The sequence below is a fragment of the Hemiscyllium ocellatum genome, chromosome 14 (genome assembly GCF_020745735.1).
Source record: "Hemiscyllium ocellatum isolate sHemOce1 chromosome 14, sHemOce1.pat.X.cur, whole genome shotgun sequence".
Lineage (NCBI taxonomy): Eukaryota > Metazoa > Chordata > Chondrichthyes > Orectolobiformes > Hemiscylliidae > Hemiscyllium > Hemiscyllium ocellatum.
Genome location: NC_083414.1, coordinates 19290111 through 19317028, shown reverse-complemented (window position 1 = coordinate 19317028; position 26918 = coordinate 19290111). Strand labels below are relative to the sequence as shown.

Genomic DNA, 26918 nt, shown 5'->3' with positions numbered 1-26918 from the left:
CTGCAAATGGTACGAATCGAGTCCCACTATCAGATGATTCTGATGCCCAGCAAAACATGCAAAATGGCATCAAACTGGAAATGTCAATGTGATTTGAAGAAGCAGAGCCAAAAAATGCAACTCAAATGAAATAATGTGAAGTGGGAATACAGAATGAGGACTATCTTTACAGTATAACAAGTGGATATTTGGTTCATAGTACCTGCTCTTTGGTACAGCCATCAAATCGATCCCGCTCTCTGTTTCCTTTTCCATAGCTCTGTAAGTGTCGTCCAATAAAATGTTTATAGTTGATATAGTTAATAATGTTCATCGTTAATATTATACCAGAAGACTTAATTACATTTCAGCTTCGAACTAGATTCCTAATAATGTTCAATGAGTCAATGTCAAATCCAATGTTAGCAACATTTTCTCTTTATTAGGTTTATAAAAATACATTAATAGAACAATTAGCCGTTTATACATGTATCAAATTCATATACAGATGTACACTTTCCTCAAAGCTTCCCTTCCAAGGCAGCTTGACGGTGTTTCGGTAACACAGAAAGTATTGCGTGGAGACAAGTCTCTTGGCTCAACTGGTCTGTATTGTCATTTATGGTCCACACATCCCCTCCCATCAGCAGATCCTTCTGCTCTGTGTTCCACTTCCTGAATTACCCACTGGAGTTTATTACAATCTAATTGATATTTACCAAACCTAGTTTTCGCTTCCTCAAATAGCAACATGATCTCCAATTTACCCAACAGTCCCTTTCACGAACATAAAGGCAAGTTAAAGGTTATGGGGAATGGGTGGGGAGTGGAGTTGAGGCCTAGATGAGCGTTTACTGAATAGCAAAGGCGGCTTAATGTCTCACTCCTATCTCTTACATTGTTATGTTAACAGACCACACCCAAAGGCTAAAAATTCAGAAATAGAGAAGCATGTACTTTTAAACTGGTGGGGTGGGGGCATTTGGGGGAGTTTGAGGGGCTTTGTAGCACTAGATGCCTAGTGGTTTAAACAGTAACTTAATGAGATTTTCATCTATAACTGAAATGGATTTTGCTTGAAAGTTACTTTACAGAATTCTCTCATTTGATAGTAACACCCAGGCTGCCTCCTGTTAAGGTGAACACAAAACCAAGTAACCCCAGTTTGAATAGTGTTTGGAAACTCTTATGTTTGCTGTATGATTGCAGTACTGCTCCACTGTAGCATTCTTAAGAATAAAAATCATGACAGAAAATAGGAGCTCAAAATATCTGGCCTTGATAATTCTGTCAAACATTTGCAAAGTAAAAGATGAGCAAACTGGAAAAGAGACAAGTCTGTGTTCCTCCACGGGGAAGGCGAAACTGGGCCCCAGGCTTGCTGGAGGGAAAGCTTAAACAGTGAGGCAAGATGGTGGTCACAACTACAATATCATTGGAGGAATGAAAAACCGTAATCCCATCGTCCTCTACTTTAAATGGGACCAATAGTAACTCCTGCTGGTAGCTCCTGCTTTCTCAGTTTTACTGTAAATCCTGCTTAGACTTGTACCCCTGAAATTTCTTCAAATCTGAAGAAAACAAAACCTGGCAAAGGGAAATACAAGCAATTAGTTACTCTGAGGGAAAAAGAAGGACACACAGTCGCTACACAAATCTTAGTCCATTTGTTGCCAAAAGCTGTCTAATTCTACAACTGCTGCCCTTTCAATTTGCACCAATATATCAGCCAAGGTGAAGGAATTATCACAAATCATATAACTGATTCAAGCCAGGTACAAACTCCTTATTAATTACACTTGCAGCTCTCTCAGGATTGGGGAGTATGTCACAAGAGATTATCGTGCGATTGCTGAATTTAGATACAATGTTCAGTCTGACTCGATTAATCATTAAAGTGCATAGATTACTCAGAAATGCCAACATGCAAAAAAAATTGTGCAGTTTATCTAATCAAAGCTGGTAGTTACCCTCAAATTGAACAGATTTAACCATCCTGTTCCGATACCTATGTTAGCTCTTTTCTTCCTTCTTCCACCAATCCAATTTATCCTTGAAAGGCAACAGTTTCTGTCTCAACTAATTAACTTTGGAATGCATACACAATTATGCAATGATCCTCTTGCTCTCCTGTTTCAAAAGTCTAAGATTTAACCTTTCACCTAAAGCCTCTTGGTCTAATCCTTTTGCTGACCGTGATTGACATTTACTGTAATCAGGTGTCAAAAAGTGTGGCGCTGGAAAAGCACAGCCAATCAGGCAGCATCCGAGGAACAGGAGAGTTGACATTTTGGGCATAAGCCCTTCTTCAGGAATGTGAGGGAGGAGAAGGGGACTGAGAGATATAAGGGAGGAGATGGGGCTGTGGGGAAGGTAGCTAGGAAGGCGATAGGTAAATGAAGGTAGGGAGTGATGGTGACAGGTCGGAGAGGAGGGTGGAGTTGATAGGTGGGAAGAACGATGGACAGGTAGGACAGTTCAAGAGGGTGGTGCCAAGGTGGACGGTTGGATCTGAGATAAAGTGGAGGGGGGAGGAGAGATGAGGAAACTGGTGAAATCGATTTTGATCCTGTGTGGTTGGAGGGTCCCAAGGCAGTAGACAAGGTGTTCTTCCTCCAGTTGTCGCGAGGCTTGGATTTGCAGGCGGAGGAGGCCCAGGACTTGCATGTCCTTGGTGGAGTGGGAGGGGGACTTGAAGTTGGCCACGGGGCGGTGGGGTTGTTGGGTGTGTGTGTCCCAGAGATGTTCCCTGAACCATTCTACAATTTGGCATCCAGGGTCTCTCCAGTGCAGAGCAGACCAAATTGAGAACAATGGACACAGTAGATGAGGTGTTTGGGTGTGCAGGAACAATGGACACAGTAGATGAGGAGTTTGGGTGTGCAGGAACAATGGACACAGTAGATGAGGAGTTTGGGTGTGCAGGAAAATCTCTTCCAGATATGGAAGCATCTTTATAGCCTTAGATGGAGGTGAGGGCGGAGGTAGGGGTGTAGGTTTTGCACCTCTTGCGGTAGCAAGGGAAGGTGCCAGGGGTGGAGGGTGGGTTGTTGAGGGGCGTGGACCTAATGGGGGAGTCACAGAGGGAAAGGTCTCTGCGGAATGCAGATAGGGGTGGGGGTGGGAGGAGGGGAGAGAATATATCTCGGGTGGTGTGGTCTGATTGTAGATGGCGGAAATGGCAGAGAATGATGTGTTGTATCTGGTGGTTGGTGGGGTGCAAAGTGAGGACCGGAGGTTCTATCCTTGTTGCGTTGGGAGGGGTGGAGTTCAAGGGCAGAGTTGCGGGAAGTGGAGGAGATGCTCTGGAGGGCATTATTGATCACGTGGGAGGGGAAATTGCGGTCTTTGAGGAGGCTTAACAAATCAAATTCAAACTTTATTTAACTTTATGAGATCATGGTTAATTTCCCTACCTAACGCACAGGAGACATGAGTTCAATTGTCTTGTTGGGGGAGGGTATGATGACACAGTTAATGTGGTTAACCATCAATTGTATGATCAGTTCAGATTATTGGCAGTAAGTGGTAATGTAGAGTCAAGTGATCTGATTGAATGGCAGAGCAGGCTTGATGGGCTGAATGGCCTCCTCTTGCGTCTAATTCAAGTGTTCATAAAGGCGAAAGTTTCAGATGTTGATGATACACTTCAGCAGCTACAGGAGGCCTTGAGTATGCAGGCAGACACTGGACATTCCCACTCCTCAGATTGCTGGGCTCAAATGGTCACGGCACATGGCACATGATCAGGTCAAATAAACCCTGCGATTACCGTTGCCTTGACTTAAGCCTCCTATTCACTCAACGACTAAAAGCATTCTAATCTTACTCATCAATCTTTCCAAAATTTTAAACTTTTCTATCCTATCACCCTGCAATCTGCATTATTTATTAAAAAGGCTGCAATCTTCAAGGGCATCTTTCAAAGTTCATTTCCTTATTCAGGCAGTAGCTATTCAGTCTGTTGGACCCTCAATAATGCTTCAATACTCTTATTCAATGTGACATTCACCCTATCTAATTGAGGTCATATTAAGGTTAGACAGATTCATCATTACCTCTTCACTTTTACCGCTTGTTACAAAATCTAGAATTCTGCTAGTCTCCTATGGTTCTATTGATCATTATGATTCTTACAGCTGTCAATGAATTGTGCATTTTTATTACTTACAGCTTGTGCCCAGCCAGCAAAAGGACCCCATAGGCTACGAAAATAATCGCCTGAAATAAAAATATAGAAGCTAGTCAAAGTTTTCTGATATTACAATAAAACAACTTCATGTTAGAAGTATAGAATAGAAAGCTCACTTATATGATGATCTGGTGATAAGGTGTTACTGTGCAGAACCTGTGTTTATCATTTCTACCAGATATAAATGTACATAATTGCACCATATCAGAGATCAGAGAATAGAAAAGCACTGGAATAAAGCTGAAACATGTAAGAAAACCATATTAGATAATAAAGTGAATTAGAAATAGACTACATCCCTGAAGGAGATAGCTGAGAAGGTTGTGAAGACATTGGTGGAGATCTTTTAGTGATCATTAGAGTCAAGGAGGGTCCCAGGGGACTGGACATCCTGTTTAAGAAGGGAGGAAGGCAGAAGTCAGGAAAATATAGGCTGGTTAGCCTGACCTTGATTGTTGGTAAGATTTTTGAGTCCATTATTAAGGATGAGATTGCAAAGTGCTTGGAGGTGCATGGTAAGATAGGGCTGAGTCAGTAGAGCTTCATCAAGGAGTGGTCATGCCTGACAAATCTGACAGTGTTAGTGGAAAAATGTTTACAAAATGAGGGACTCACAAGAAGTAAATAAATTAGCTTTGTTTACAGTTTAGAAGAATCACAGTGGAAGACACTGGCAGCATCCCAGAACTTGAAGGGAATCAGGGGGCAGAGGTGAGTGCAGTGGCCTATATTAAGGTGAAGCTACTGGGGAAGATGATAGCTGAAAGGATATTGGTGGTGATTTTTCAGGAATTACTAGAAGTTAGGGAAGGTCCCAGAGGATAGGAAAATGACAATAGAAATCTTGGAGAAAAGGCAAGCAAAATGTTCAAGGAGATAAGAAGTGGGGTTTATGACGTTTAACCAGGTTTTGGGAAGACAATGGGGTTTCTGTGGAGTGGTTGCCTAGCAATTCTCACTGACCTCAGTTGTCTGTTTTACAAACCAAAGATGTCAGTCATGATATGATTCAGAGGTCCCAAGTCTCTCTTCTTCTCTCGATAGATGTTTCTGAGGACCTGATAAAGTTTCCAAACTTCAGTATTTCTAACTAACTCAGAAGCTGTGCAAAGCGAACTGGTAGTTATTTTCCAAAGATTCGGAACTATAATTGCAGATTATAGCTTAGATGTTAACCAGTGTTTGTCATTTCTTTTAAAATAAATGGGTATTACAATAAATGGATTTTGACTTAAATAAAGGTGGTGGGTGAAAGTCTCTGCTAATCTGGACAAAAGAGAAACAATTGACCATTTTGGGTTTGAATCAATGCATTTATGTGACTGGTGCAGTGGGGCTTGATCATTAGCACATCCTTCCCATCATAGTCTTAACAGACAAAATTCAATGCAGAAAATTGGAAAAGCAGGGAGAATTAGAACAGACAATACAAACTAAAATGATCCTATTTTACAAGGACGTACAGAACAAGCAGACCTCAGACTAGTCTTTGAAGGTGACAGGACAGGTTAATAAATCAGCAAACGAGGTTGTGGATTTTATAAAGAGATATATTTTATATAGAGATATAATAAAGCTCAACCCATATCAAATGCTGGTTCTGGCCTCCTGGAATATTATGGCTAATCCTAGGCACCACATGTTAGAAGGAACCCTGAAGACCTTAGACTCAGTATAAGAAAGATTTACTCGAATGGTTTCAGTAATAAGGGATGACAGTAACTTGGATAAACTAGACAAGATGAGGTTAATACTTAGCGTCGTGAAGTCTAGGAGGAGATTTAACAGAGGAGTTTTAATCAGTGAATAATTTGGAGAATGTAAAATGGAGCCTGTTTCCAGTAACAGAAGGTTCACTAATGATAATTAAAATGATTGGCAGAAGATCCAGAGCTAACTTAGAAAAATCATTATTCAGCAATGAACGATTAAGATCCCAGAACGTAGTGTCTGATGTGGCAGGTCCAATTGTAGTTTGGAAAAAGGAAGTTAGATAAAGACTTGAGGAATACATTGCAGGTATATGAAGAATGGACCAGAGACTGGGACTAAATAAGCTGCTTCTTGAAGAGACTGGCAAAATCTGAGGGAGTTAACCAGCCACCTTATGTACTGTATGATTCAGTGAATCTATAAATAGTTATCCAACTAGTGATGGGACAATGCAGTTTATTTATCCCATTAACAACCAGAGTTTATCTTTTTCTTACCGATTTCTCGATACACCTTGTCAGTAAGGGTCTTCTGACCTGCCCCCAAGTAGGAGAGATAATTACGCTTAGTGATCTGCCAGACATGTGTGTCCACGGGAATAACTTCCGGCTTATCCAGAGACATCAAGCAAACACAGTCAGCCACCTAGAGCCAGAGATCAGGGAATTAATTGTGTCAATTAATTGTTTCAAAACTTGCCTGATGAAATAAACGACATAAATTTGGTTTGCACTTCTTTGATTTTAGAACACAGAGTGGGTTTTAAAAGGAAAATTCAAAACAGAAATGATGTTGCCCAATAAAGGAATTCAGAACAAGAGGACAATGGTTTGGAAAGGTGCAGAAGCCACAGGGTCGTAGTCATGGGTGACTTCAACTTCCCAAATATTGATTGGAAGCTCTTTAGATCAAGTAGATTGGATGGGGCGGTGTTTGTGCAGTGTGTCCAGGAAGCTTTTCTAACTCAGTATGTAGATTGTCCAACCAGAAGGGAGGCCATATTGGATTTGGTACTCGGTAATGAACCGGGACAAGTGATGGGCTTGTTAGTGGGTGAACATTTTGGCGATGGTGACCACAAATCTGTGACTTTCACCTTGGTTATGGAGAGAGATAGGTGTGCACAACAGGGTAGATTTTACAATTGGGGGAAGGGAAATTACGATGCTGTAAGACAGGATTTGAGGAGCATAAGTTGGGAGCATAGGCTGTCAGGGAAGGATGTGGTGGAAATGTGGAACTTTTTCAAGGAACAGATACGGCGTGTCCTTGATATGTATGTACCTATCAGGCAGGAAAGAAATGGTCGTGTGAGGGAGCCTTGGTTGACGAGGGAGGTTGAATGTCTAGTAAAGAGGAAGAAGGAGGCTTACATAAGGTTGAGGAAACAGGGTTCAGACAGAGCAGTGGAGGGATACAGGATAGCCAGAAGGGACCTGAAGAAAGGGATTAGGAGAGCTAAGAGAGGGCATGAAAAATCCTTGGCGGATAGGATCAAGGATAACCCCAAGGCATTTTATGCGTATGTGAGAAACATGAGAATGACGAGAACGAGGGTAGGTCCGATCAAGGACAGTAGTGGGAGATTGTGTATTGAGTCGGAAGAGATAGGAGAGGTCTTGAATGAGTACTTTTCTTTAGTATTTACGAACGAGAGGGACCGTATTGTTGAAGAGGAGAGTGTGAAACGGACTGGTAAGCTAGAAGAGATACTTGTTAGGAAGGAAGATGTGTTGGACATTTTGAACAACTTGAGGATAGACAAGTCCCCCGGGCCTGACGGGATATATCCTAGGATTATGTGGGAAGCAAGAGAGGAAATTGCAGTACCGTTGGCAATGATCTTTTCGTCTTCACTGTCAACGGGGGTGGTACCAGGGGACTGGAGAGTAGCGAATGTTGTGCCCCTGTTCAAAAAAGGGAATAGGGATAACCCTGGGAATTACAGGTCAGTTAGTCTTACTTCTGTGGTAGGCAAAGTAATGGAAAGGGTACTGAGGGATAGGATTTATGAGTATCTGGAAAGACACAGCTTGATTAGGGACAGCCAGCACGGATTTGTGAAGGGTAGGTCTTGCCTTACAAGACTTATTGAATTCTTTGAGGAGAGGACCAAGCATGTGGATGAGGGTAGAGCAGTGGATGTAGTGTACATGGATTTTAGTAAGGCATTTGATAAGGTTCCCCATGGTAGGCTTATGCGGAAAGTCAGGAGGCATGGGATAGAGGGAAATTTGGCCAATTGGATAGAAAACTGGCTAACCGGTCAAGGTCAGAGAGTGGTGGTAGATGGTAAATATTCAGCCTGGAGCCCAGTTACAAGTGGAGTTCCGCAGGGATCAGTTCTGGGTCCTCTGCTGTTTGTAATTTTTATTAATGACTTGGATGAGGGAGTCGAAGGGTGGGTCAGTAAATTTGCAGATGATACGAAGATTGGTGGAGTTGTGGACAGTGAGGAGGGCTGTTGTCGGCTGCAAAGGGACTTAGATATGATGCAGAGCTGGGCTGAGGAGTAGCAGATGGAGTTCAACCCTGCCAAGTGTGAGGTTGTCCATTTTGGAAGAACAAATAAGAATGCAGAATACAGGTAGGGTTCTTAGTCAGGTGGAGGAACAGAGGGATCTTGGGGTCTATGTACATAGATCTTTGAAAGTTGCCACTCAGGTGGATAGAGCTTGTAAGAAGGCCTATGGTGTATTAGCATTCGTTAGCAGAGGGATTGAATTCAAGAGTCGTGAAGTGATGTTGCAGCTGTACAGGACTTTGGTTAGGCCACATTTGGAGTACTGTGTGGAGTTCTGGTCGCCTCACTTTAGGAAAGATGTGGAAGCTTTGGAGAGGGTGCAGAGAAGATTTACCAGAATGTTGCCTGGAATGGAGAATAGGTCGTACGAGGATAGGTTGAGAGTTCTCGGCCTTTTCTCGTTGGAACGGCGAAGGATGAGGGGTGACTTGATAGAGGTTTATAAGATGATCAGAGGAATATATAGAGTAGACAGTCAGAAACTTTTTCCCCGGGTACAACAGAGTGTTACAAGGGGACATAAATTTAAGGTGAAGGGTGGAAGGTATAGGGGAGATGTCAGGGGTGGGTTCTTTACCCAGAGAGTGGTGGGGGCATGGAATGCACTGCCCGTGGGAGTGGTAGAGTCAGAATCATTGGCGACCTTTAAGCGGCAATTGGATAGGTACATGGATGGGTGCTTAATCTAGGATAGATGTTCGGCACAACATCGTGGGCCGAAGGGTCTGTTCTGTGCTGTATCGTTCTATGTTCTATGTTCTAATGGTGATTGGTCTTTCAGGATGGAGATCAGGAAGCATTATTTTCCACACAAAACAACAGTGGAAATCTAAAACTGCTCCCCCAAAAAGCTGTGGATTCTAGCTCAAATAAAATTTAACACTGAGATCACCCGATTCTTGGTTGGTCAATGGAATTAAGATACAAAAACAGAAGTTGCTGGAAAAGTTCAGCAAGTCTGGCAGCATCTGTGAAAAGAAATCAGGGTTAATGTTTCGGATCTGATGACCCTTAGAAGGTGTTCCTTAAAAGGGTCACTGGATCTGAAACATCTCTGATTTCTCTTCGCAGATGCTGCCAGACCTGCTGAGCTTTTCCAGCAACTTCCATTTATGTTTCTGATTTACAGCATATGCAGTTCTTTTGGAATTAAGATACAATTTAGCGATGATCTAATAGAATGATGGAACTGATTGCAGGGAATGAATGGTTTGTGCAGGTATCTATAGTATAAATACATAGTGTGAACTGTCCACAAACCCAGAAAAACTCTGCTTGTTTCACACTTCAGTTCTATGGGAGAGGAGTGAATGGAAACAGAATGCAAAAGCCACTAAATCTGGCTCTTAATTGTTGGTACAAATCTCAAACACTGACTTCATAAATGCCTTCAGTCTAATACTAGCAATCAATGTCACAAGGCAGCTTTAATGTAGAGTGGGAGTTCAATTCCCCAGCATTGTTGGCTGTCATTATGATTAGCACACAATCCAAACAGAATAATAAGCATAGAGAAATGTTCGTGATTAACTCTCTTCTGTGTTTTCCTTCATTAAAGTGAAACTGAACCTGCAATTAGAAAATTCAAATTGATGAAAATGAAATACATTTCTTTCAGTTTAGAACAGTGGAAGCAAAATGTTTAAAATCCCACCATTCCCAGAATGTCAGGATCCTGCCATTTACAGGTTAGCGGACTCACCTTGGCCCCCACACCTGGTAAAGTTCGCAACAGACGCTTTGCTTCCTCATAAGGTGCCTCACGAAGTGAATTCAACCAATTTGAATCATGTGTCTCTAGTATCATCTTCGCAGTTTGATTGATGAACTTTGCTCTGTATCCAAATCCCAGAGCCCGTAACCTTTTTTCAACATCATCTCCTATGTGGAAAAATTACAGGAAATCATTATCTTTTACAACAGAAAAAATAAATGTCTTCTTTCATATCATCTTCATGCTTCCCACATTACCCTCCATCCTGCCTGTGCTTTGCCACATTAATCTCCCTTCTTACCATTTCCTTTTTACCCACATCATTCACTGAATGCTGAAACCCCTACAAGCGAGACCTGACTTGGAGGACATGATGGTGAGCTGCAATCCAGGATCACTGCAGTCTCTATGGTGTGGGTAAATCCACTGGGCCGTTAAGTAGGGAGTTCTGAGATTATGATAGCATGACCCATTGATAATGAAAGCAATACATTTCCAAGTTAGGATGGTGTGTGATTTGGAAGGGAAACTTGCAGGTGGTGGTGTTCCAATGCATCTGCTGCCTCCAATTGTGGTAGAGGTTGAAGGCTCAGAATATTTTATTAAAACAGTCTGAGCCAGTTGCTTCAGTGCATCATACACATGGTACAACCACTGCCACTGGTGATAGAGGGAATGACTATTGAAGGGGACAATGGATAGAATGCCAATCATGCAGGCTGCCCTGAATAATGCTCAAAGTTACAAATCACACAACACAAGGTTATAGACTCTTTCATCAGGTGGTTGCTCCGAAGGAGCAGCGCTCCAAAAGCTAGTGCTTCCAAATAAACCTGTTGGACTACAATCTGGTGTTGTGTGATTTATAACTTTGTACACCCCAACACCTGTACCTCCAAATCCTGAATAGTGTTGAGTGTTTTTGATGTTGCATTCATCCAGCCAAGTGACTTCTAGGTGGTGGACAGGCGTTGAGAAGTCAGGAAATGAACCACTGGCCACAGAATTTCCAGTCTAACCTGCTCTTGTAGCAACTGTATTTATATGGCTGATCCAGTTCTGTTTGTGATCAATGGTAACCCCCATTGTTGCCAGAACCTTTGCATTCTCTGATCCGATTCTGCTCATATCATCTTCCATCCAAAACACTGCTATGGCACATCATTGCCTGAACATAAAAATCAGCATATTCTTTGGTTCTTCATTTCCTGATTAACTTGAAACTATACCTCATTGAATTCCCTGCCCAGTGGTATCTTTCACTCAATCTGTTCCACTTCGTGCTTGGTACATGATTAAAAAAATTAATCATTTTACCCTGTGTACATATCTCACGCAATACCTCTCTGTACACAAACTCACCTATTATACTGACTAAAGTTGATCATTTCTGATGCTAGAGCCTCTAAAGTTTAGCTGCTATGATTGCAATGTATGTCTATCAGCCTGTCTCCTTTTGCATCCCCTTGTTAATGGTCTGAGGGATGGCTCAAAAACACTTTACAGCCAACGTAATACCTTAGAATCATAGTCATCTGTAGCAAAACATTGCAGCTAATTTTTGAAGAGCAGGTTCTCACAAATGAGAGTGTGCTAAATCTCCACAGCAGCAGTTTTATAAGAGGGGTGACCTAAAGGGAGAGAGTGATGACTGAAACAAGGCTAATCCGAATTATTGATCCACTTTGCAGTTTAAAACATACTCATTACACCAAGTAACTAAAGGCTCCTAATGGAAAGGCAAAAACCAAATAACCCACAACCAAAATCACACAAATAATCCACCTAATATTTACACTGTCTGATCAGTCAATAATGCCAAAACAGTAGATCACTGAAGAGTTCAACAAAACTTGGCAACTTAGGAGTAAATTACTCAGATGCTGGAATCTGTACTGAAAGCAACAATGGTTGGAGATCACAGTGTTCAAAGTTAATCCAGTAAGACAGAAGTTGGAGACCTCAGAATTTCCCAGCTTCTTTTGTGAAACAGCAGGCCAAGACTTGGTCCATTGTAACTGGTGTGGTTTGGAAGAGCACCATTTGGAGGCAGTGGACCTGTTCTTTTATTACTTTTTAAAAACTTAGAGTTTTCCAGTGTATTATTGCCATCTTGTGGTAAAAGAGATAAGCTACAAATACAATCTCTTCACTCGTACAATCCTTGATATGTGCTGTGTTTGTCATAGAGTCATATAACTTGTCCGTACAAGTTGCTAATAATCTAATTTACAGATTATTTGCTTTCTCTTATCTTCCCTACCTCCTCAAAGTGTTCATACTTTGCTGTGAATCCATGGCTAGGCATTAACCTCCATTCATCCACAAGTACTCCCTCAAATGTTTATTAATAGACTTGCCAACTCTGGATATACTCTGGACACTGAATAGCTTGAAACTCGTTTACAATGGAATAACCAGTTTACCTACTGATTTCCGCTGGCAGGAAGGGCCAGGTAACTTGCTGTGGTCACACAATGATTATCTGGTTATCTGGTAATATGATTACATGACTGATTTTACTTACTGGTATTTACAAGGTTACATGACTGCAGCCATAGGATTACCTGGAAGTGGTTACGCATTTACTTGACAACAGTTACACAGATAATTGGTTGAGCCATTGGCAAAATACAGGTTATGCATTTACAAAATTCTGTGACCGCATATAGTAATCGCGAAGAATTCACCACGATCCAAAAAGTAATCTGCAGCTTGGTTAAACAAGTCCACTTCAGCACAGAGAGAAAGCGCCATTTATTAAACTCACTTCCATCTTCGCAACCATGCAAGTCTGCGATGTTAACCTTTAATTCTGAAGACTGCAGGTGAACCCAGAAGGGTTGTTGACTCAAATTAATCAATCATGTGCCCAGTCATTAACGTTGGACAGTATTAAAGTCTCATTCTGGACAACACTCAAGTCAGCACACGTTCAGCAGGATGTCCTGGTCAGCTAATCAGTTGACAAACTTGGCAAGCCACTGAGAAGATACTTCAAGAAATTTCCTTCCACAGCAACATTTTGCAACTTTCATTTGGCAAATAAATAGGGGAAAAGAAACCAAAACATTTTTCAAATGATTCTCAGTAACAGGGAAATGCAATAGTCAGAGATTATACTGCAAAACCAGGAACAGATTATCCTGAATGTAGTTTTGGGTATGTTTGCCGAGCTGGGAAGTTGACTTGCAGACGTTTTGTCCTGCCTAGGTGACACCCTCAGTGCTATGGAGTTTCCTGTGAAGCGCTGCTGTACTGTGTCTTCTGGAATTTATTTGGTTCCGTTTCTGCTGCTTCCAGCTGCCAGTTCCAGTTGTTCATTGTAGTGGCCGGTATATTGGGTCTAGGTCAATGTGTTTGTTGATAGAGTCCGAGGATGAGCACCATGCTTCTAAAAATTCTCTGGATGTCCTCTGTTTGGCTTGTCCTATGATTGTTGTGTTGTCCCAGTTGAATTTGTGGCCATTTTCATTTGTGTGGCTACTAGGGAGAGCTGGTCATGGTGTTTAGTCGCTAGTTAGTGTTCATGGATACGGATTGCTAATTGTCTGCCTGTTTGTCCTACATAGTGTTTCTTGCAAGATTCCACGCAAAGACTGCACAAAACATTTTGCATGCAATGTTCCAATTTTATCAATTTCCTGTACAGCTGCAACATAACCACCCAACACCTATACTCAATGCTCTGAACAATAAAGGAAAGCATACCAAATGTCTTCTTCAATATCCTACTTACCTGCAACTCTACTTTCATGGAGCTATGAACCTGCGCTCCTAGGTCTCTTTGTTCAGCAACACTCCCCGGAACCTTACCATTAAGTGAATAATTCCTGCTCTGATTTGCTTTTCCAAAATGCAGCACCTCACATTTATCTAAGTTAAACTCCATCTGCCACTCCTCAACCCATTGGTCCATCTGATCAAGATTCCATTGTACTCGGAGGTAACTATTTTTTGCTGTCCACTACACTTCCAATATTGGTGTTATCTGCAAATTTACTAACTACACCTCCTATGCTCACGGAGATGTATAGCATGGAAACAGACCTTTAGGTTCAACTCATCCATGCCAACCAGATGTCCCAAATTAATCTCGTCCCATTTGCCAGCATTTGGCCCATATCACTCTAACCCTTCCTCATCATGTACCCATCTAGATGCCTTTTAAATGCTGTTATTGTATCAGCCTCCAACACCTCCTTCGGCAGCTCGTTCATTACACACATCACCCTCTGTATGAAAACATTGCCCCTGAGGTCCCTTTTATATATTTCCCCACTCACCTTAAACCTACACCCTCTAGTTTTGACTCTCCTACACTGGGAAAAAGACCTTGGTTATTCACTCTATCCATGCCCCTCATGATTTTATAAACCTCTCGAAGGTCACCCTTCAGCCTCTGATGCTCCAGGAAATATAGTCCCAGCCTATTCAGCCTCTCCTGATAGTTCAAACCCTCAGTTAATGGGAGCTTGCTGTCCTCAAATTGGCTGCAGCCATTGCAGTGAAAATAATTGAAAAGTACTTCATTGGCTGTGATCTCCTTTGGGGTGTCCAGAGGCCAGAGAAACAACTTCAAATCACCAGGCTGGACTCAGGCAGATACAATTCAAAATCCGTTCCTGTTGAGCTCGATGTGTTGTCCCCTCCACTGCCATCTTCTACAGAAAACCCTCATTCAGACTGGTGCTGAGATCCATCCTTCCTCAACACCCAAAGCATTGACTCAGTTTCACATCCCACTGGCCATCCTCCATACATTGAGCCATTCTTCATGCCTAAGCCTTGGTGCTGTGATAGAGACTACTCAACCACATTGGGCATCACAAGAAAGCCCCAAGCTCTGGGTGAAAATGCTTGTAGATCTGTTCCAGGAAAGGAGGGGTGGGCACTGTCACTGGAGAGTGACAAGGAGTGGGGTTCCTGTTTGATTTTTCTTGCTTTCTATACGTGCACTATCGATCCATTTTATACATACACCATAGAAAGCATTCTTCCATGCTTTCACATCTTGGTATGGCAACTGCTCTGCCAGGACTGTCAGAAATTGCAGAAAATAGTGAACACTAGCCAACCTTCGACCCACTGACTCCATCTATACTTCTCACTGGCTCAGAAAGACCTCTCCCACCTCGTCCAACCTCTTCTGTCAGCCAAAAGACACAAAAGTACACATGTACCGACAGGTTCAAGAACAGCTTTATCCCTGCTGTTATTAGACTTCTGAATGGACCTTTCAGATTTTAAATTTAATTTTATTTCACCCTCTGTGCACATTCTATGCAGCCACAACATTGTAGTCCTCGCTTTATACCCTCACGCACTTTCTATGGCATGATCTGCCTGTACCGCATGCAAAACAAAACTTTTCACTGCACACAGACACATGTGAAAATAATAAGTCAAATCAAAATGGGCAATAGCACAGGCCCTGCACTAGCCAGAAGCCAGATCAACTTCTTCTTGCTGTGACACTAACCTGCCAGGGCCTGCAGTGTTGGGAATGAGTAGTAGGTATACGAGTCCAGTTTACACAGCCTCTCTCCAAAGGTCTGGCACAGACGCTCGATCATTGCACTGATACGCGAGATATGGTTGTTGGAGGTGCAGATGAAAGAAAAGAGACACTCAGTGGGATCTTGTCGCAGGAGGCGAACACCTGAAACAGCACAGAGCATGCTCAAGTTAGAAATGAACTCATTACTCACTGCAGAGCTGAATACAGAAACTGTCCCACAATAACCAGCACACTCTCTTTTTGCACGTTGAACAATCACCTGAATGTAATGCATTGGTTTATCTCATCATATGCCAGAAGCTTTGGACTTGAAAATTATTCTTGAACTAAATGAGTTTAAGGAAATCTGCTGAGAAGGGCATTCTGTTTGCAAATGAAATGACAGTGCAAGAAATGTTTTTATTTAGTTATGGTTAGGACGTGAGTGTCACTGGTTGGACTGGCATTTACTGGCCATCCCTGGTTAGAGACAATGGAGGTAATCATGGGGGTTGAAATGAATTGTAGCCACATAAAGACTAAACTGGGTAAGAGGTCCAGGTCATTAGACTATTGAATGGACTCTCTAACTTCAAATAATGCTGATCTTGCTAACATTGATCTCTCTTGTATGCCCTATATAATGTTACCTGTATGCCTCTTTTTAAACCCTTTATTCTGCATATCCCTGCTGACTATGATCTGCCTGAATTGCTCGGAAACAAAGCTTTACACTGTACTTCGGTACAAGTGACAATAAATAATTCAAATCAAAAGGTCATTGACATTGATTCAATTACCTTCATGGTCATTTTTTTTAATCTTAACTTTTAGCACTTTTTTAAAACTCAATTTAAATAATCAAACTAGTGTCTTAGCTCATATTTCTTGAATTTTGGTCCAGTAACACAATCACTATATTGTCGCTAACACACTATATTGCAAACACACACAGTGGTACTAACCCCCTAAAGTGCAGCACCAACAAGACCCTACTACACAGCAGGAACACACAGCCACCTACTGTTGTTTTTAATATATTTGCTCATGGGGTGTGTGCATCATTTGTTAATTATAAATTTCCTAGAGAGGAGTTAAGTGTCAACCACATTGCTGTAGGCCTGGAGTCACATGTAGACCTGACCAGGAAAGAATGACAGATTTCTTTCCCTAAAGAAGGGCACTCGTGAACCACAAGGGTTTTAACAACAATCAACAATGGTTACATGGTCACAATTAGACCAGCTCTTTATTCCAAATACTTATCAAATTCAAACTCCTCTATTTACCATGGTGGGATTTGAACCCACGTTCCCAGAACACTAGGCTTTTTGCATTGCTAATCTAGTGACAGTTCAATATCACTAGCTCCTTGCAGCCTCTAGTTAAATAGCAGCAAGACTAATGGAGAACCCTTCAGACTGCACAACAGCTTAGGAACAGGATCAGGCCATCAGCCCCTAAGCCTGCCGTTGAATTCAATTAGATAATGGATGATCTCTTCCATAGCCCCAGTTACCTGTTCGATTCTCTCTCTCTCTCTCTTTCTCTCGACATCGCTTCCTATCAAAAATCTAAAAGTCACAGTTTTAAAGCTGTCAATTGGCACTGATTCTCAGTAGCTTTTTGGAGGAAGAATGTTAGATTCCCACATCTTCTGAGAATGTGCTTCCTGACATCACATCTGAATGATCTTAATCCTAAAGATAAGGTTATTTATCATCTCTTTTCTGGATTCGTCCCACCAGCAAAAATAATTATTTACTTTATTAAATCCTATAAAAATCTAAATTACATCACCAAACTGTGAGGGACCACAGGTTAGTCTAAGCAATTTACCCTCATCATTTCACCCTGTTAGCTTACTAGAACATTTCAGGTGCCACTTCATCATTCTCCTCATTCCCAGTAAAAAAAATCTGAATTTACATTAAAATTATACAGCCTAATCCCAACCCAATAGATTGCTATTTAACTGGACTAAGTAAGTTAACATAGTCAATACAGAACAGCACATGTGGCTCCTTATGTGGCTCAGGATCAGATCCTGCTTGCAAACACTTCTGTGACAGGCTTTGGGATTAGATTCCCTACAGTATGGAAACAGGCCATTCGGCCCAACAAGTCCACACCAACCCTCCAAACAGTAACCCACTCAGACCTATTCCCCTACCCTACATTTACCCCTGACTAATGCACCTAACACTATGGGCAATTTAGCATGGCCAATTCACCGGATTGTGGTAGGAAACCGGAACACCCGTAGGAAACCCATGCAGACACAGGGAGAATGTGCAAACTCCACACAGACTGTCAGCCGAGGTTGGAATTGAACCTGGGTCCCTGGCGCTGAGGCAGCAGTGCTAACCACTGAGCCACAGTGCTTCCCCAAGGCACCCAAACAGAGATGTTTCTGTCATGACAAGAGGTACTTCTGAATTAAATTAGATGGATAGCCAATTACAGTGGCACAGGATGTCAGTGGTGGATCCTGTGGTGTGGGGCAATGTCCCTATCTCTGGATAAACAGGTCCAGGTTCAAGTCCCATCTGCCTCCAGAGATATATCATAACATGTTTGAATAGGTAGATTAAAAATAATTTACAGCAATTCTGCTCTTGTAGGTAAAATATGTATTAGATGGAATTTACGGATTCGTCTCTTGAGGCATCAAAAAGTCAATAAAATGGGTACATTCCAGATTGCGTCTCCTTTTAAATGAAGGGTTTGTGATTTAGGACTCAGATGAGGAAAAGTATCCTCATAGAGTCAGAGATGTGCATTGTGGAGATTGGCCCTTCAGCCCCCATTGTGTTCATACTGGTCAAAAATAACCATCTAACCACTCTCATCCTTTTCTTCAGCACTTGGTCAATAGTGTCACATGCCTTGGCATGGCAAATACACATCAAAATACTTCTTAATATTATAAGGGTTCGTGGAATCCATAGAATAGAATCACTACAGTGTGGAAACAGGCCCTTTGGCTCACCAAGTCCACACCTACCCATCGAAGAGTAACCCACCTAGACCCATTCCACATCATTTACCCCTGACTAATGCACCCAACCTATACATCCCTGAACGCTGCAAGTAATTTAGCATGGCCAATTCACCTAACCTGCACATCTTTGGATTGTGAGAGGAAGCCAGAGCACCCGGAGGAAACCCATGCAGACACGGGGAGAATTTGCAAACTCAACACAGACAGTCACCCGAGGTGGGAAACGAACCTGGGTCCCTGGGTCTGTAAGGCAGCAGTGCTAACCACTGAGCCAGCGTACCACCCCCAGGGTTTCTACCTTGTAGCAATATTATGGCTTTAAGAGGTTTACTTTGTCCTTTCTTTTATATCGAAGATTGAGACAGAGGTGTCAAGCGTTCTGCTCAATGCCAATAGACAGCTTGTGAGGTCTTTTTTTAAGTTGGAACAATACAAGCTGTCTGAATGGGTAGGGTCAAGTTCCCACAGAATTGAGATTTGTAGTTGTTGCTTTCAGCAGTTCCTGGGGTCTTGAAGCCGAGTGTGGAAGCAGTTATTCCTCTCTCTGTTACAGCTCAGAGCTGGGGTTCTCTTCCTGCTGCTAGAATTGCATGTGAGCCAATCTATTTTACAGGATTTGTCTTTGGCAAGGGTATGTTTATGGGATGTCACAATATTGGAACCTTAATTAGCAGTCATTAAAATATATTATGTTGTTAAGCATTTTGATACTTACAGTTAAGCCAATTCTTTTCTTTTCTTGTTATTTTGTCTATTTTTTCATTACAGTTAAAATACAGGGAGTTTTGCTTAAAGCCAAGTTGTTTGACCAATCAATTTGCATCGGAAACGCAACACCTGATACCTATCTTTAAAATAAGAAAAAATTAGGGTTCAGCATTTCTTCTAAATATATCTTGAGGGGTCTTTTGTCTGGTCCATAACAGCCTCTACTAGCCTTATAGACAATGAATTTCAGTTTCCCACTAGTATCTAGGTGAAAAACATTTTCCTCATATCTCCTCTAGCTACCTTAAATCTATGCTCCTAGTCTTTGATCCCTCCACCAAGGGGAAAAGTTTCTTCCTGTTTACCCTGTCTATGTCCTTTATAATTTTATACATCTCAATTATATCGCCGTTTAGTCTCGTCCGCTCCAAGGAAAACAACCCCGGACTATCCAATCTCTCTTCATGGCTTAAACTCTCCAGCCCAGGCAACATCCTGGGAAATCTCCTCTCTACCCTCTCCAGTGCTGTTACTTACTTCCTTCCTATAATGTGGAGGTGCTGGTGTTGGCAGGGGATGGACAAAGTCAGAAGTCACACAACACCAGGTTATTGTCCAACAGGTTTATTTGAAACCACAAGCTTTCAGAGCACAGCTCCTTCGCCACATGAAGTGACCTTGTCACCTGACAAAGGTGCAGCCTTCCAAAAGCTTGTAATTTCAAATAAATCTGTTGGACTATAACCTAGTGTCGTGTGACTTCTGATGACATTCTTCTTATAATGTGAATTCCAGAATTGCACAAAATACAGAACAACCTTGATTATCCGAATGAGATGGATGGGGAGCATTTTGTCCGTATAACTGATTGTTCAGATAACGGATAGCGTTTTTACAAGACCTTGAGATCTTGTTCGGATAATCCAAAATTCGGATAATTGATGTTTGGATAACTGAGGTTGTTCTGTCCTCTAACCAATGTGTTACACAGTTCCAGCATCATCTCCCTGCTCTTAATTTCTATGCTTAGCTAAGCAAGTATCTCATGTACCATCTTAAACATTTTATCTACCTGTCCCACTACCTTAAGGAACCGGTGGATATTCACATATTCCTCTGATCCTCGGTGCTTCCCTGGGTCCCACTGTTCATCTTGAATTCCTTTGCATCATTTGTTTTGCTCAAGTGCAACACCTCACCTTTACCCAGATTGAATTTCATTTGGAACTGACCGGCCCCCGTCTATATCCTCATGCAATCTAAAGCAATGTTTCTCACAATTTACACTCCTCATTGTGTCTCTTAGTTCTAGACTCCCCCATGAGAGGGACATTGACTGAGCATCTACCCTGTTGAGCCTCCCTTAGAAATTCAAAGCTTTCAAAACTGCGCTTATTCTTCTCATAAAGTATCTTCTAATAACCTACATGGTATTTGCTGTGCTGGGTGACAAAATATTAATCAGATCCTCAAATGAAATAATATTCTGTTAGAATACTAGTTGTTGAACTCTTTCAGGAACCCACCCACCTGGGAAATCTTGTGCTACTTGCTCGAAGTGTTTGTCTGCTTGACTCCAATGTGAGTAGAGCTCCGAGAGGCAGACATGCAGCTGAAAGTAGTCGGTCAAAATCCGGCATTCCTCTCCATCCACAACACTGCATTCCAACTTCAATCGTCCGGGTGTGGCATCATGCGCATGCTGCACGGCTTCTAGTTTCACCTGAGGAAACTTCATCTCTGTCGCTTGGAAGTTCCCATCTTCAACTTTAATTTGAGCCTCTGTTCCACTTTCTTTTTTCACTTCAACATTGATACTATCTGTGGAAAGTCCTCTCCTCTTCTTGTTTCTCATTGATTCTGCCTCCTTGGAATACGTCCGATACCAGATCTTATCCTCCATCTGCGTCAGGGTCCACACACGATCGGCTAAGACGCCTGTCCAGTGCCCAGGTCTTGTTTCCTGCCATCTGCAACAGAAAACCCTTGTTCAGGCTGGTGCTGATTACATTTGCCTGCTGCCTTTCAGTTCTAACTATTTGCTGGTTGCTGAAGCACCATTGTTAGCTCAGTTACAAGTCCTGTCATCTCTCACTCAAACTTTCTCCTCAGCTCTCGTGCCTCACAATTCAAAATGTTAGGAACCACCCTTACAAAAATCAAATTCAGCCTGCTTAATCTCAATGGAGTCAAAAGAATTGGGGATGAATCACGGGGACTGAATTATTCTCTAGTATGTAGTAACAAAGGCAGAGTCTCCTCTCTCTTCTGTGACCTGAACCTGTCCTTTAGAAGGTATTATGGTTTTGAAGTTATTAGGGAGTAAGAGGGCCCAATTCTTGACTGTGTCCCTCCTTTAGAGGGCTGAGCCACTGCTGACCCAGGGCCCACTGACATTCTTCTCCTTTCAGTGGCTAGACATGATGGACAAGCAAAGGTACGGATGGAATGGGTCCCAATTCCCCAGCCAACATTGACATGTGGCACCTAGGGAAGAGAGTGCCAGCATTCCCACTGGTGGAGGGGCTGTGTGTTAAACTGAGCCCAGGGCAGGATGTAGGAATAGGACTTTGTCCCTGTATCCTATACAGATATTGGATGGGAGAGTGGAGCAAGACCCAGTCTTAGGGTCACACAGCAGAGACCCTTCGGTCTAACTCATCCATGCAAACAAGTTTCCAAACTAAACTTGTCCCACTTGCCTGCGTTTGGCTCACATCCCTCTAAACCTTTCCTATCCTCGAACTTATCAAATTGCTTTTAAAAATTCTAATCATACCTTGCGTCTATCACTTTTTCAGGCACTTTATCCTAGGGACACTGCCAGTAACTGTGAAGGAAAAGAGAAATGGTGGCTGGAGTTACAATTGTGAATGCCACAGTGTTCCTGTGGCATGCAATTGGAGCTGTATGACAGGAGACAGAATCTTTACACCCAATTCAACCCATGTTATTACTGAAATAAAAACAGAAAACGATAGAGTTACTCAGCAAGTGAGGCGATATCAATGGAGGAAGTCAATGTCCTTTCATCAGAGTCATGTGTGAACTGACCTTGGAGTGTTTGATAACACTCTGTACCATGATCCCATCTATATCTGACCCTGGTGTTTTCCCTTTTGAGGCTACACAACAGTTGTGTTATTCACATGTGCCTTTGTTTTCACTGGAATTAATTCCATAATGGTGAAGCACACTCATCCCATTCTAATTGACACCAAATCTCACCAACGTAAACTCACCGGAATGACTGACCACAAGAAAGCACGACGTCAAGCCACAGCTCAGATCGAGTGCAGGGGATGAAGTTCCACAGTGTTGGGTCTGTAGTCAGTGTGGCATGTCGCTTCATGACTTTGTTTATCAGTTGAACCGCGACTACACCAATTACCCTGTAAAAATATTTGAGTGAACAAATGTTACTACAAGAAACATAAAAACTCACTTTCTGGAGAAATGCACAGAGAAACAATTCATATTTCAGCACGTTGACTTTCGTCAGACTTGTAAACAAGTCTTCAGCAAACAAAGAGGCAGGGATAGGTGTGAGAAAGACAGAACAAATGTGCCGACCCTCTAAGAGCATCCCACCTTCGAAAGTTGTATTTAGCTTGGCCAACGCAGCTAACCTGCACATCTTTGGACTGTAGGAGGAAACCAGAGCACCCAGAAGAAACCCCACACAGACATGGGGACAATGTGCAAACTCCACACAGACAGTCACCCGAGACTGGAATCAAATCCGAGTCCCTGGCGCTCAGTCAACATGGTAGTCAGAACGGTAATCTCATTACAGCTCTCCAAAAAGATAGGAACAGTGGTTATAATCAGACATTGTTCAACTAAACATTGCGTTTTAAAAGCATAATTGAAGGACAAGGTGCTGATCCTCAGCCTTCCAATGTGTTTCACAGGGACCCGAGGACAGAGAGATCAGAGCAGAAAGTGGCCCAGAGAATTGAAGTAGCAAGTACTAGAAGGTCCCAACCTGAGGCGTTCAGAAGAGGACAAAAATGAAAACCTCAGGGGAGGAAATAATTTTTAATTCACTGATTTTTGCCACAAAGGCATCACTGGATTAATTGCCCTGAGGAGGTAGTGGTGGCGACCTTCCAAAAACACCACAACAGCTGATGTAGCAGCAGCGTGCTCGTCATTCAGAGTTAATGACATCGATGTAGGACTGGAGTCAGCATGTCAGAATAGTAGGTCCATTCGGGACATCAGCGCATCTTTTGGGGTGTTATTACTGTTGCCAGCTAATTTAATTTCTCAAATGAGGTTTGAAGTCCTGTGAATTATTAGTCTAGTATCATGACCAGTACACCACCATACACCTATTTTTATAATCACTAAATTGTGCAAGCACAGCAGAAAGTCTTTTATATTTCAAAACCATACTTTATTCATGAAAAAAATTGTGTACATACATTGTCACAAAAGCAGTTCGGTTCTGTACAGTTGAATATCAAGTAAATAGATAAAACATTGGACTTTGATTCTATCCAAAAAACCAAAGACCTCTCCTACACATACAATATTAATAGTTACATATGTTGAGGCATTACGAGGATCCAATAACTGAATGGAACCCATTTAACTTTAGCAGGAAGACCTTAGACTTTACTCCTTGGTGGCAGCTGCCCCAAGCTTTAGCGCGTCCCTCAGCGTGTAGTCCTGGACCTGGGATTGTGCCAGTCTGCAACACTCAGTCGGGGTCAACATTTTGCTCCGGAAGACCAACAAGTTTCGGGCAGATCAAAGAGCGTCTTTCACCGAGTTGATGGTCCCACCACTTGTTGTTTGTCTCGATGTGCATCCCAGGGAACAGACTATAGAGCAGAGTCCCACATCATGGAGCTGCTCAAGGTGAACCTCAACACAAAGCATTGTATCTTCCGCCAGACTTCCTTTGCTAAGGCACATTCTACAAGATGTGCGACAGTTTCAACACCCCCCTAGAGCCACGTCGAGGGCAGAATGCGGTGGCACAGACTGACTGTGTGTACATAAAGGATCTCACAGACCCTTCTCATCACCAGCTGAGGACATCATTCAGATAAACAGAAGGCTGGAGGAACACAGCAAGCCAGACAGCATCAGGAGGTGGAGAAGACAATGTTTCAGGTATAACCCTTCCCCAGTCCCGAAACTGAAGACTCCTGTTTGTCTACTTTGGATTCCAGCATCTGTAGGTTTTTGGCTCTAACTGAGGAAATTGTTCAGCCCATCCTGTCTCTGCAAGAACTCAGCTGGTCACAGCCCTCTACTTAAGATATTAGCTGGAGCTTAAAGTGTAACATACACAGTTATTGATTCCTACAATTTTGCAGGAAAAGAGAAAAATGAATTAGGAGTGCAAAAAAAAAGTAAAGTTGGAAGTAAAGGGAGTAGAAATTTTACAATGGGGAAACCATTTGGTCCCCTTATTTGAGGAAAGATATAGTGACATCAGAGGCACTCAGAGGAGTTCAGTTTAGATGAGGTTCACAAGATTGATCCCAGAGATGAGGGGTTTGTCATATGAAGAGAGAGTGAACAGTTTAGGCCTATTCTCAACGGAATTTAGAAGAATGAGGGGAGATCAAATTGAGGTATTCAAGGTGATAAAAGGTGTTGATAAAATAGACATGGAGCAGATGCTTCCTCTTGTGGAGAATTCTATGACAAGAGGTCTTAGTTTAGGATAAGGGGTAGCAAATTTATAACAGAGTTGAGGAGAAACTACTTCTCCCTAAGGTTTGTGAATCTGTGGAATTTGTGGGTTGAAGGGATATAGAGAGAAGGCAAGAAAATGGGGGTGAGGAGCCTATCTGCCATGATCTAATGGCAGAGCAGACTCAATGGGCTGAATGGCCTAATACTGCTCCTATATCTTACGTCGAGAGTGTGGTGCTGAAAAAGCAGAGCAGGTCAGGTTGCATTTGAGGGGCAGAAGAATCAACAATTCAGGCATAGACCCTTCAAATGGAATGAGACTTGTGTGTTGGAGGGCTGAGAGATAAATGGGAGGGAGGGGTGGAGTTGGCAGGGGGAAGGTAGCTGAGAAAGCGATAGTAGATGAAGGTGAGGGATAAGGTGATAGGTTGGAGAGGAAGGTGGAGCAGATAGATGGGAAAGGTGATGGACAGGTCAGGAAGGCAGTGTCGAGTTGAAGTCTTGGGACTGGGATAGTGTGGGGAAAGGGAAACTGAAGAAACTGTCAACATCCGTGTGGTTGCAGGGTCCCAAGTCAGAATATGAGGCGTTCTTCCTCCAGGCGTCGGATGGTAAGGATTTGGCGATGGAGGAGGCCCAGAACCTGCATGTCCTTGACAGAGTGGGAGGGGAGTTCAGCCACGGGGTGGTGTGGTTGGTGGGTGCAGGTGTCCCAGAGATGTTGTCTGAAATGATCTGCAAGTAGGCGTCTTGTCTTCCGATGTAGAGGAGACCACATTGGGTGCAATGAATACAGTAGATGACATTGGTGATGGACTGGTAAATTTGTGTTGGATATGGAAGGATCCTTTGGGGCTTTGGATGGAGGTGAGGGGAGTGGTGTGGACACAGGTTTTGCACTCCCTGCGGTGTCAGGGGAAGGCATCAGGAGTGGGGTATGGGCTGGTGGGGGGTGTGAACCTGATAAGGGAGTCACGGAGGGAATGGTCCCTCCGGAATGCTGACAGGGGTGGGGAGGGGATTATATCTCTGGTGGTGGGGTCCGTATGTAGGTGGCAGAAGTGGCGGAGGATATACATTGCATCGACCTTCACCACTTCCACCATCTCCAAAAGGACCCCACCACCACAGACATATTTTCCTCCCTAACCCTATCAGCGTTCCAGAGAGACCATTCTCTCCTCGACTCCCTTGTCCGGTCCACGCCCCCCAGCAGTCCACAAGCCTCATTCCTGATGAAGGGCTAATGCCCGAAACGTCGAGTCTCTTGCTCCTCGGATGCTGTCTGACCTGCTGTGCTTTTACAGCACCATGGTCTTGACTCTGCAGCATCTGCAGTCCTCATCTTCTCCATATTAGAGTGTGCCTGATAACGCTCTCAGTCCCAAGCCCCGCCCCCTCCCGTCACTCAGAGACACACCCCGCCCCCTCACGTCACTCAGAGTCACACCCCGCCCCCTCCCGTCACTCAGAGACACACCCCGCCCCCTCCCGTCACTCAGAGACACACCCCGCCCCCTCCCGTCACTCAGACACGCCCCGCCCCCTCCCGGCACTTCGAGACACACCCGGCCCCCTCCCGTCACTCAGAGCACGCCCCGCCCCCTCTCGGCACTCGGAAACAAATCCTGCCTCCGTTACACAAATCACGCCCCGTTCACGTACACACTGAGATAAGCCCCGCCCACCTCCGTCACTCAGGAACAAGCTCCGCCTCACGTCACTAACAGACACAAACTCCATCCAATCCGTCCATTTGGTAATGTCCGCTTGGTTTTTAGAGACTGAAAGCTAAATTTAGACTTTAATTTTACTTGTTCTGGTTTCACACCTTCCCACTTCCCCTGTATACCTTCGCATACGCTCGGTACCGGTTTTATTAATAAGATTCGTCGCTTCCGATAGCTGGGCCGCGCGGAGCCTCAC

General features: G+C 43.1%; 1 protein-coding gene across 2 annotated transcripts; it reads right to left on the bottom strand.

Moving 5' to 3' along the window:
• Positions 1 to 435: 435 nt before the first annotated feature.
• On the bottom strand, positions 436 to 26918 carry ogg1 (8-oxoguanine DNA glycosylase). Of its 2 annotated transcripts, none has more exons than XM_060835110.1 (8): positions 26845 to 26918; positions 22577 to 22726; positions 20865 to 21304; positions 15605 to 15784; positions 10111 to 10289; positions 6382 to 6529; positions 4151 to 4200; positions 436 to 1566 (listed from the first exon to the last, which is right to left on the bottom strand). In XM_060835110.1, exons 1-8 carry the CDS (start codon positions 26850 to 26852, stop codon positions 1504 to 1506), a joined length of 1218 nt encoding a protein of 405 aa, XP_060691093.1. In that variant the 5' UTR covers positions 26853 to 26918; the 3' UTR covers positions 436 to 1503. The 2 variants fall into 2 exon arrangements, with proteins under 2 accessions (XP_060691093.1, XP_060691094.1); XM_060835111.1 differs by lacking the exon at positions 26845 to 26918 and adding an exon at positions 22114 to 22164 and having other exon boundaries at positions 22577 to 22664.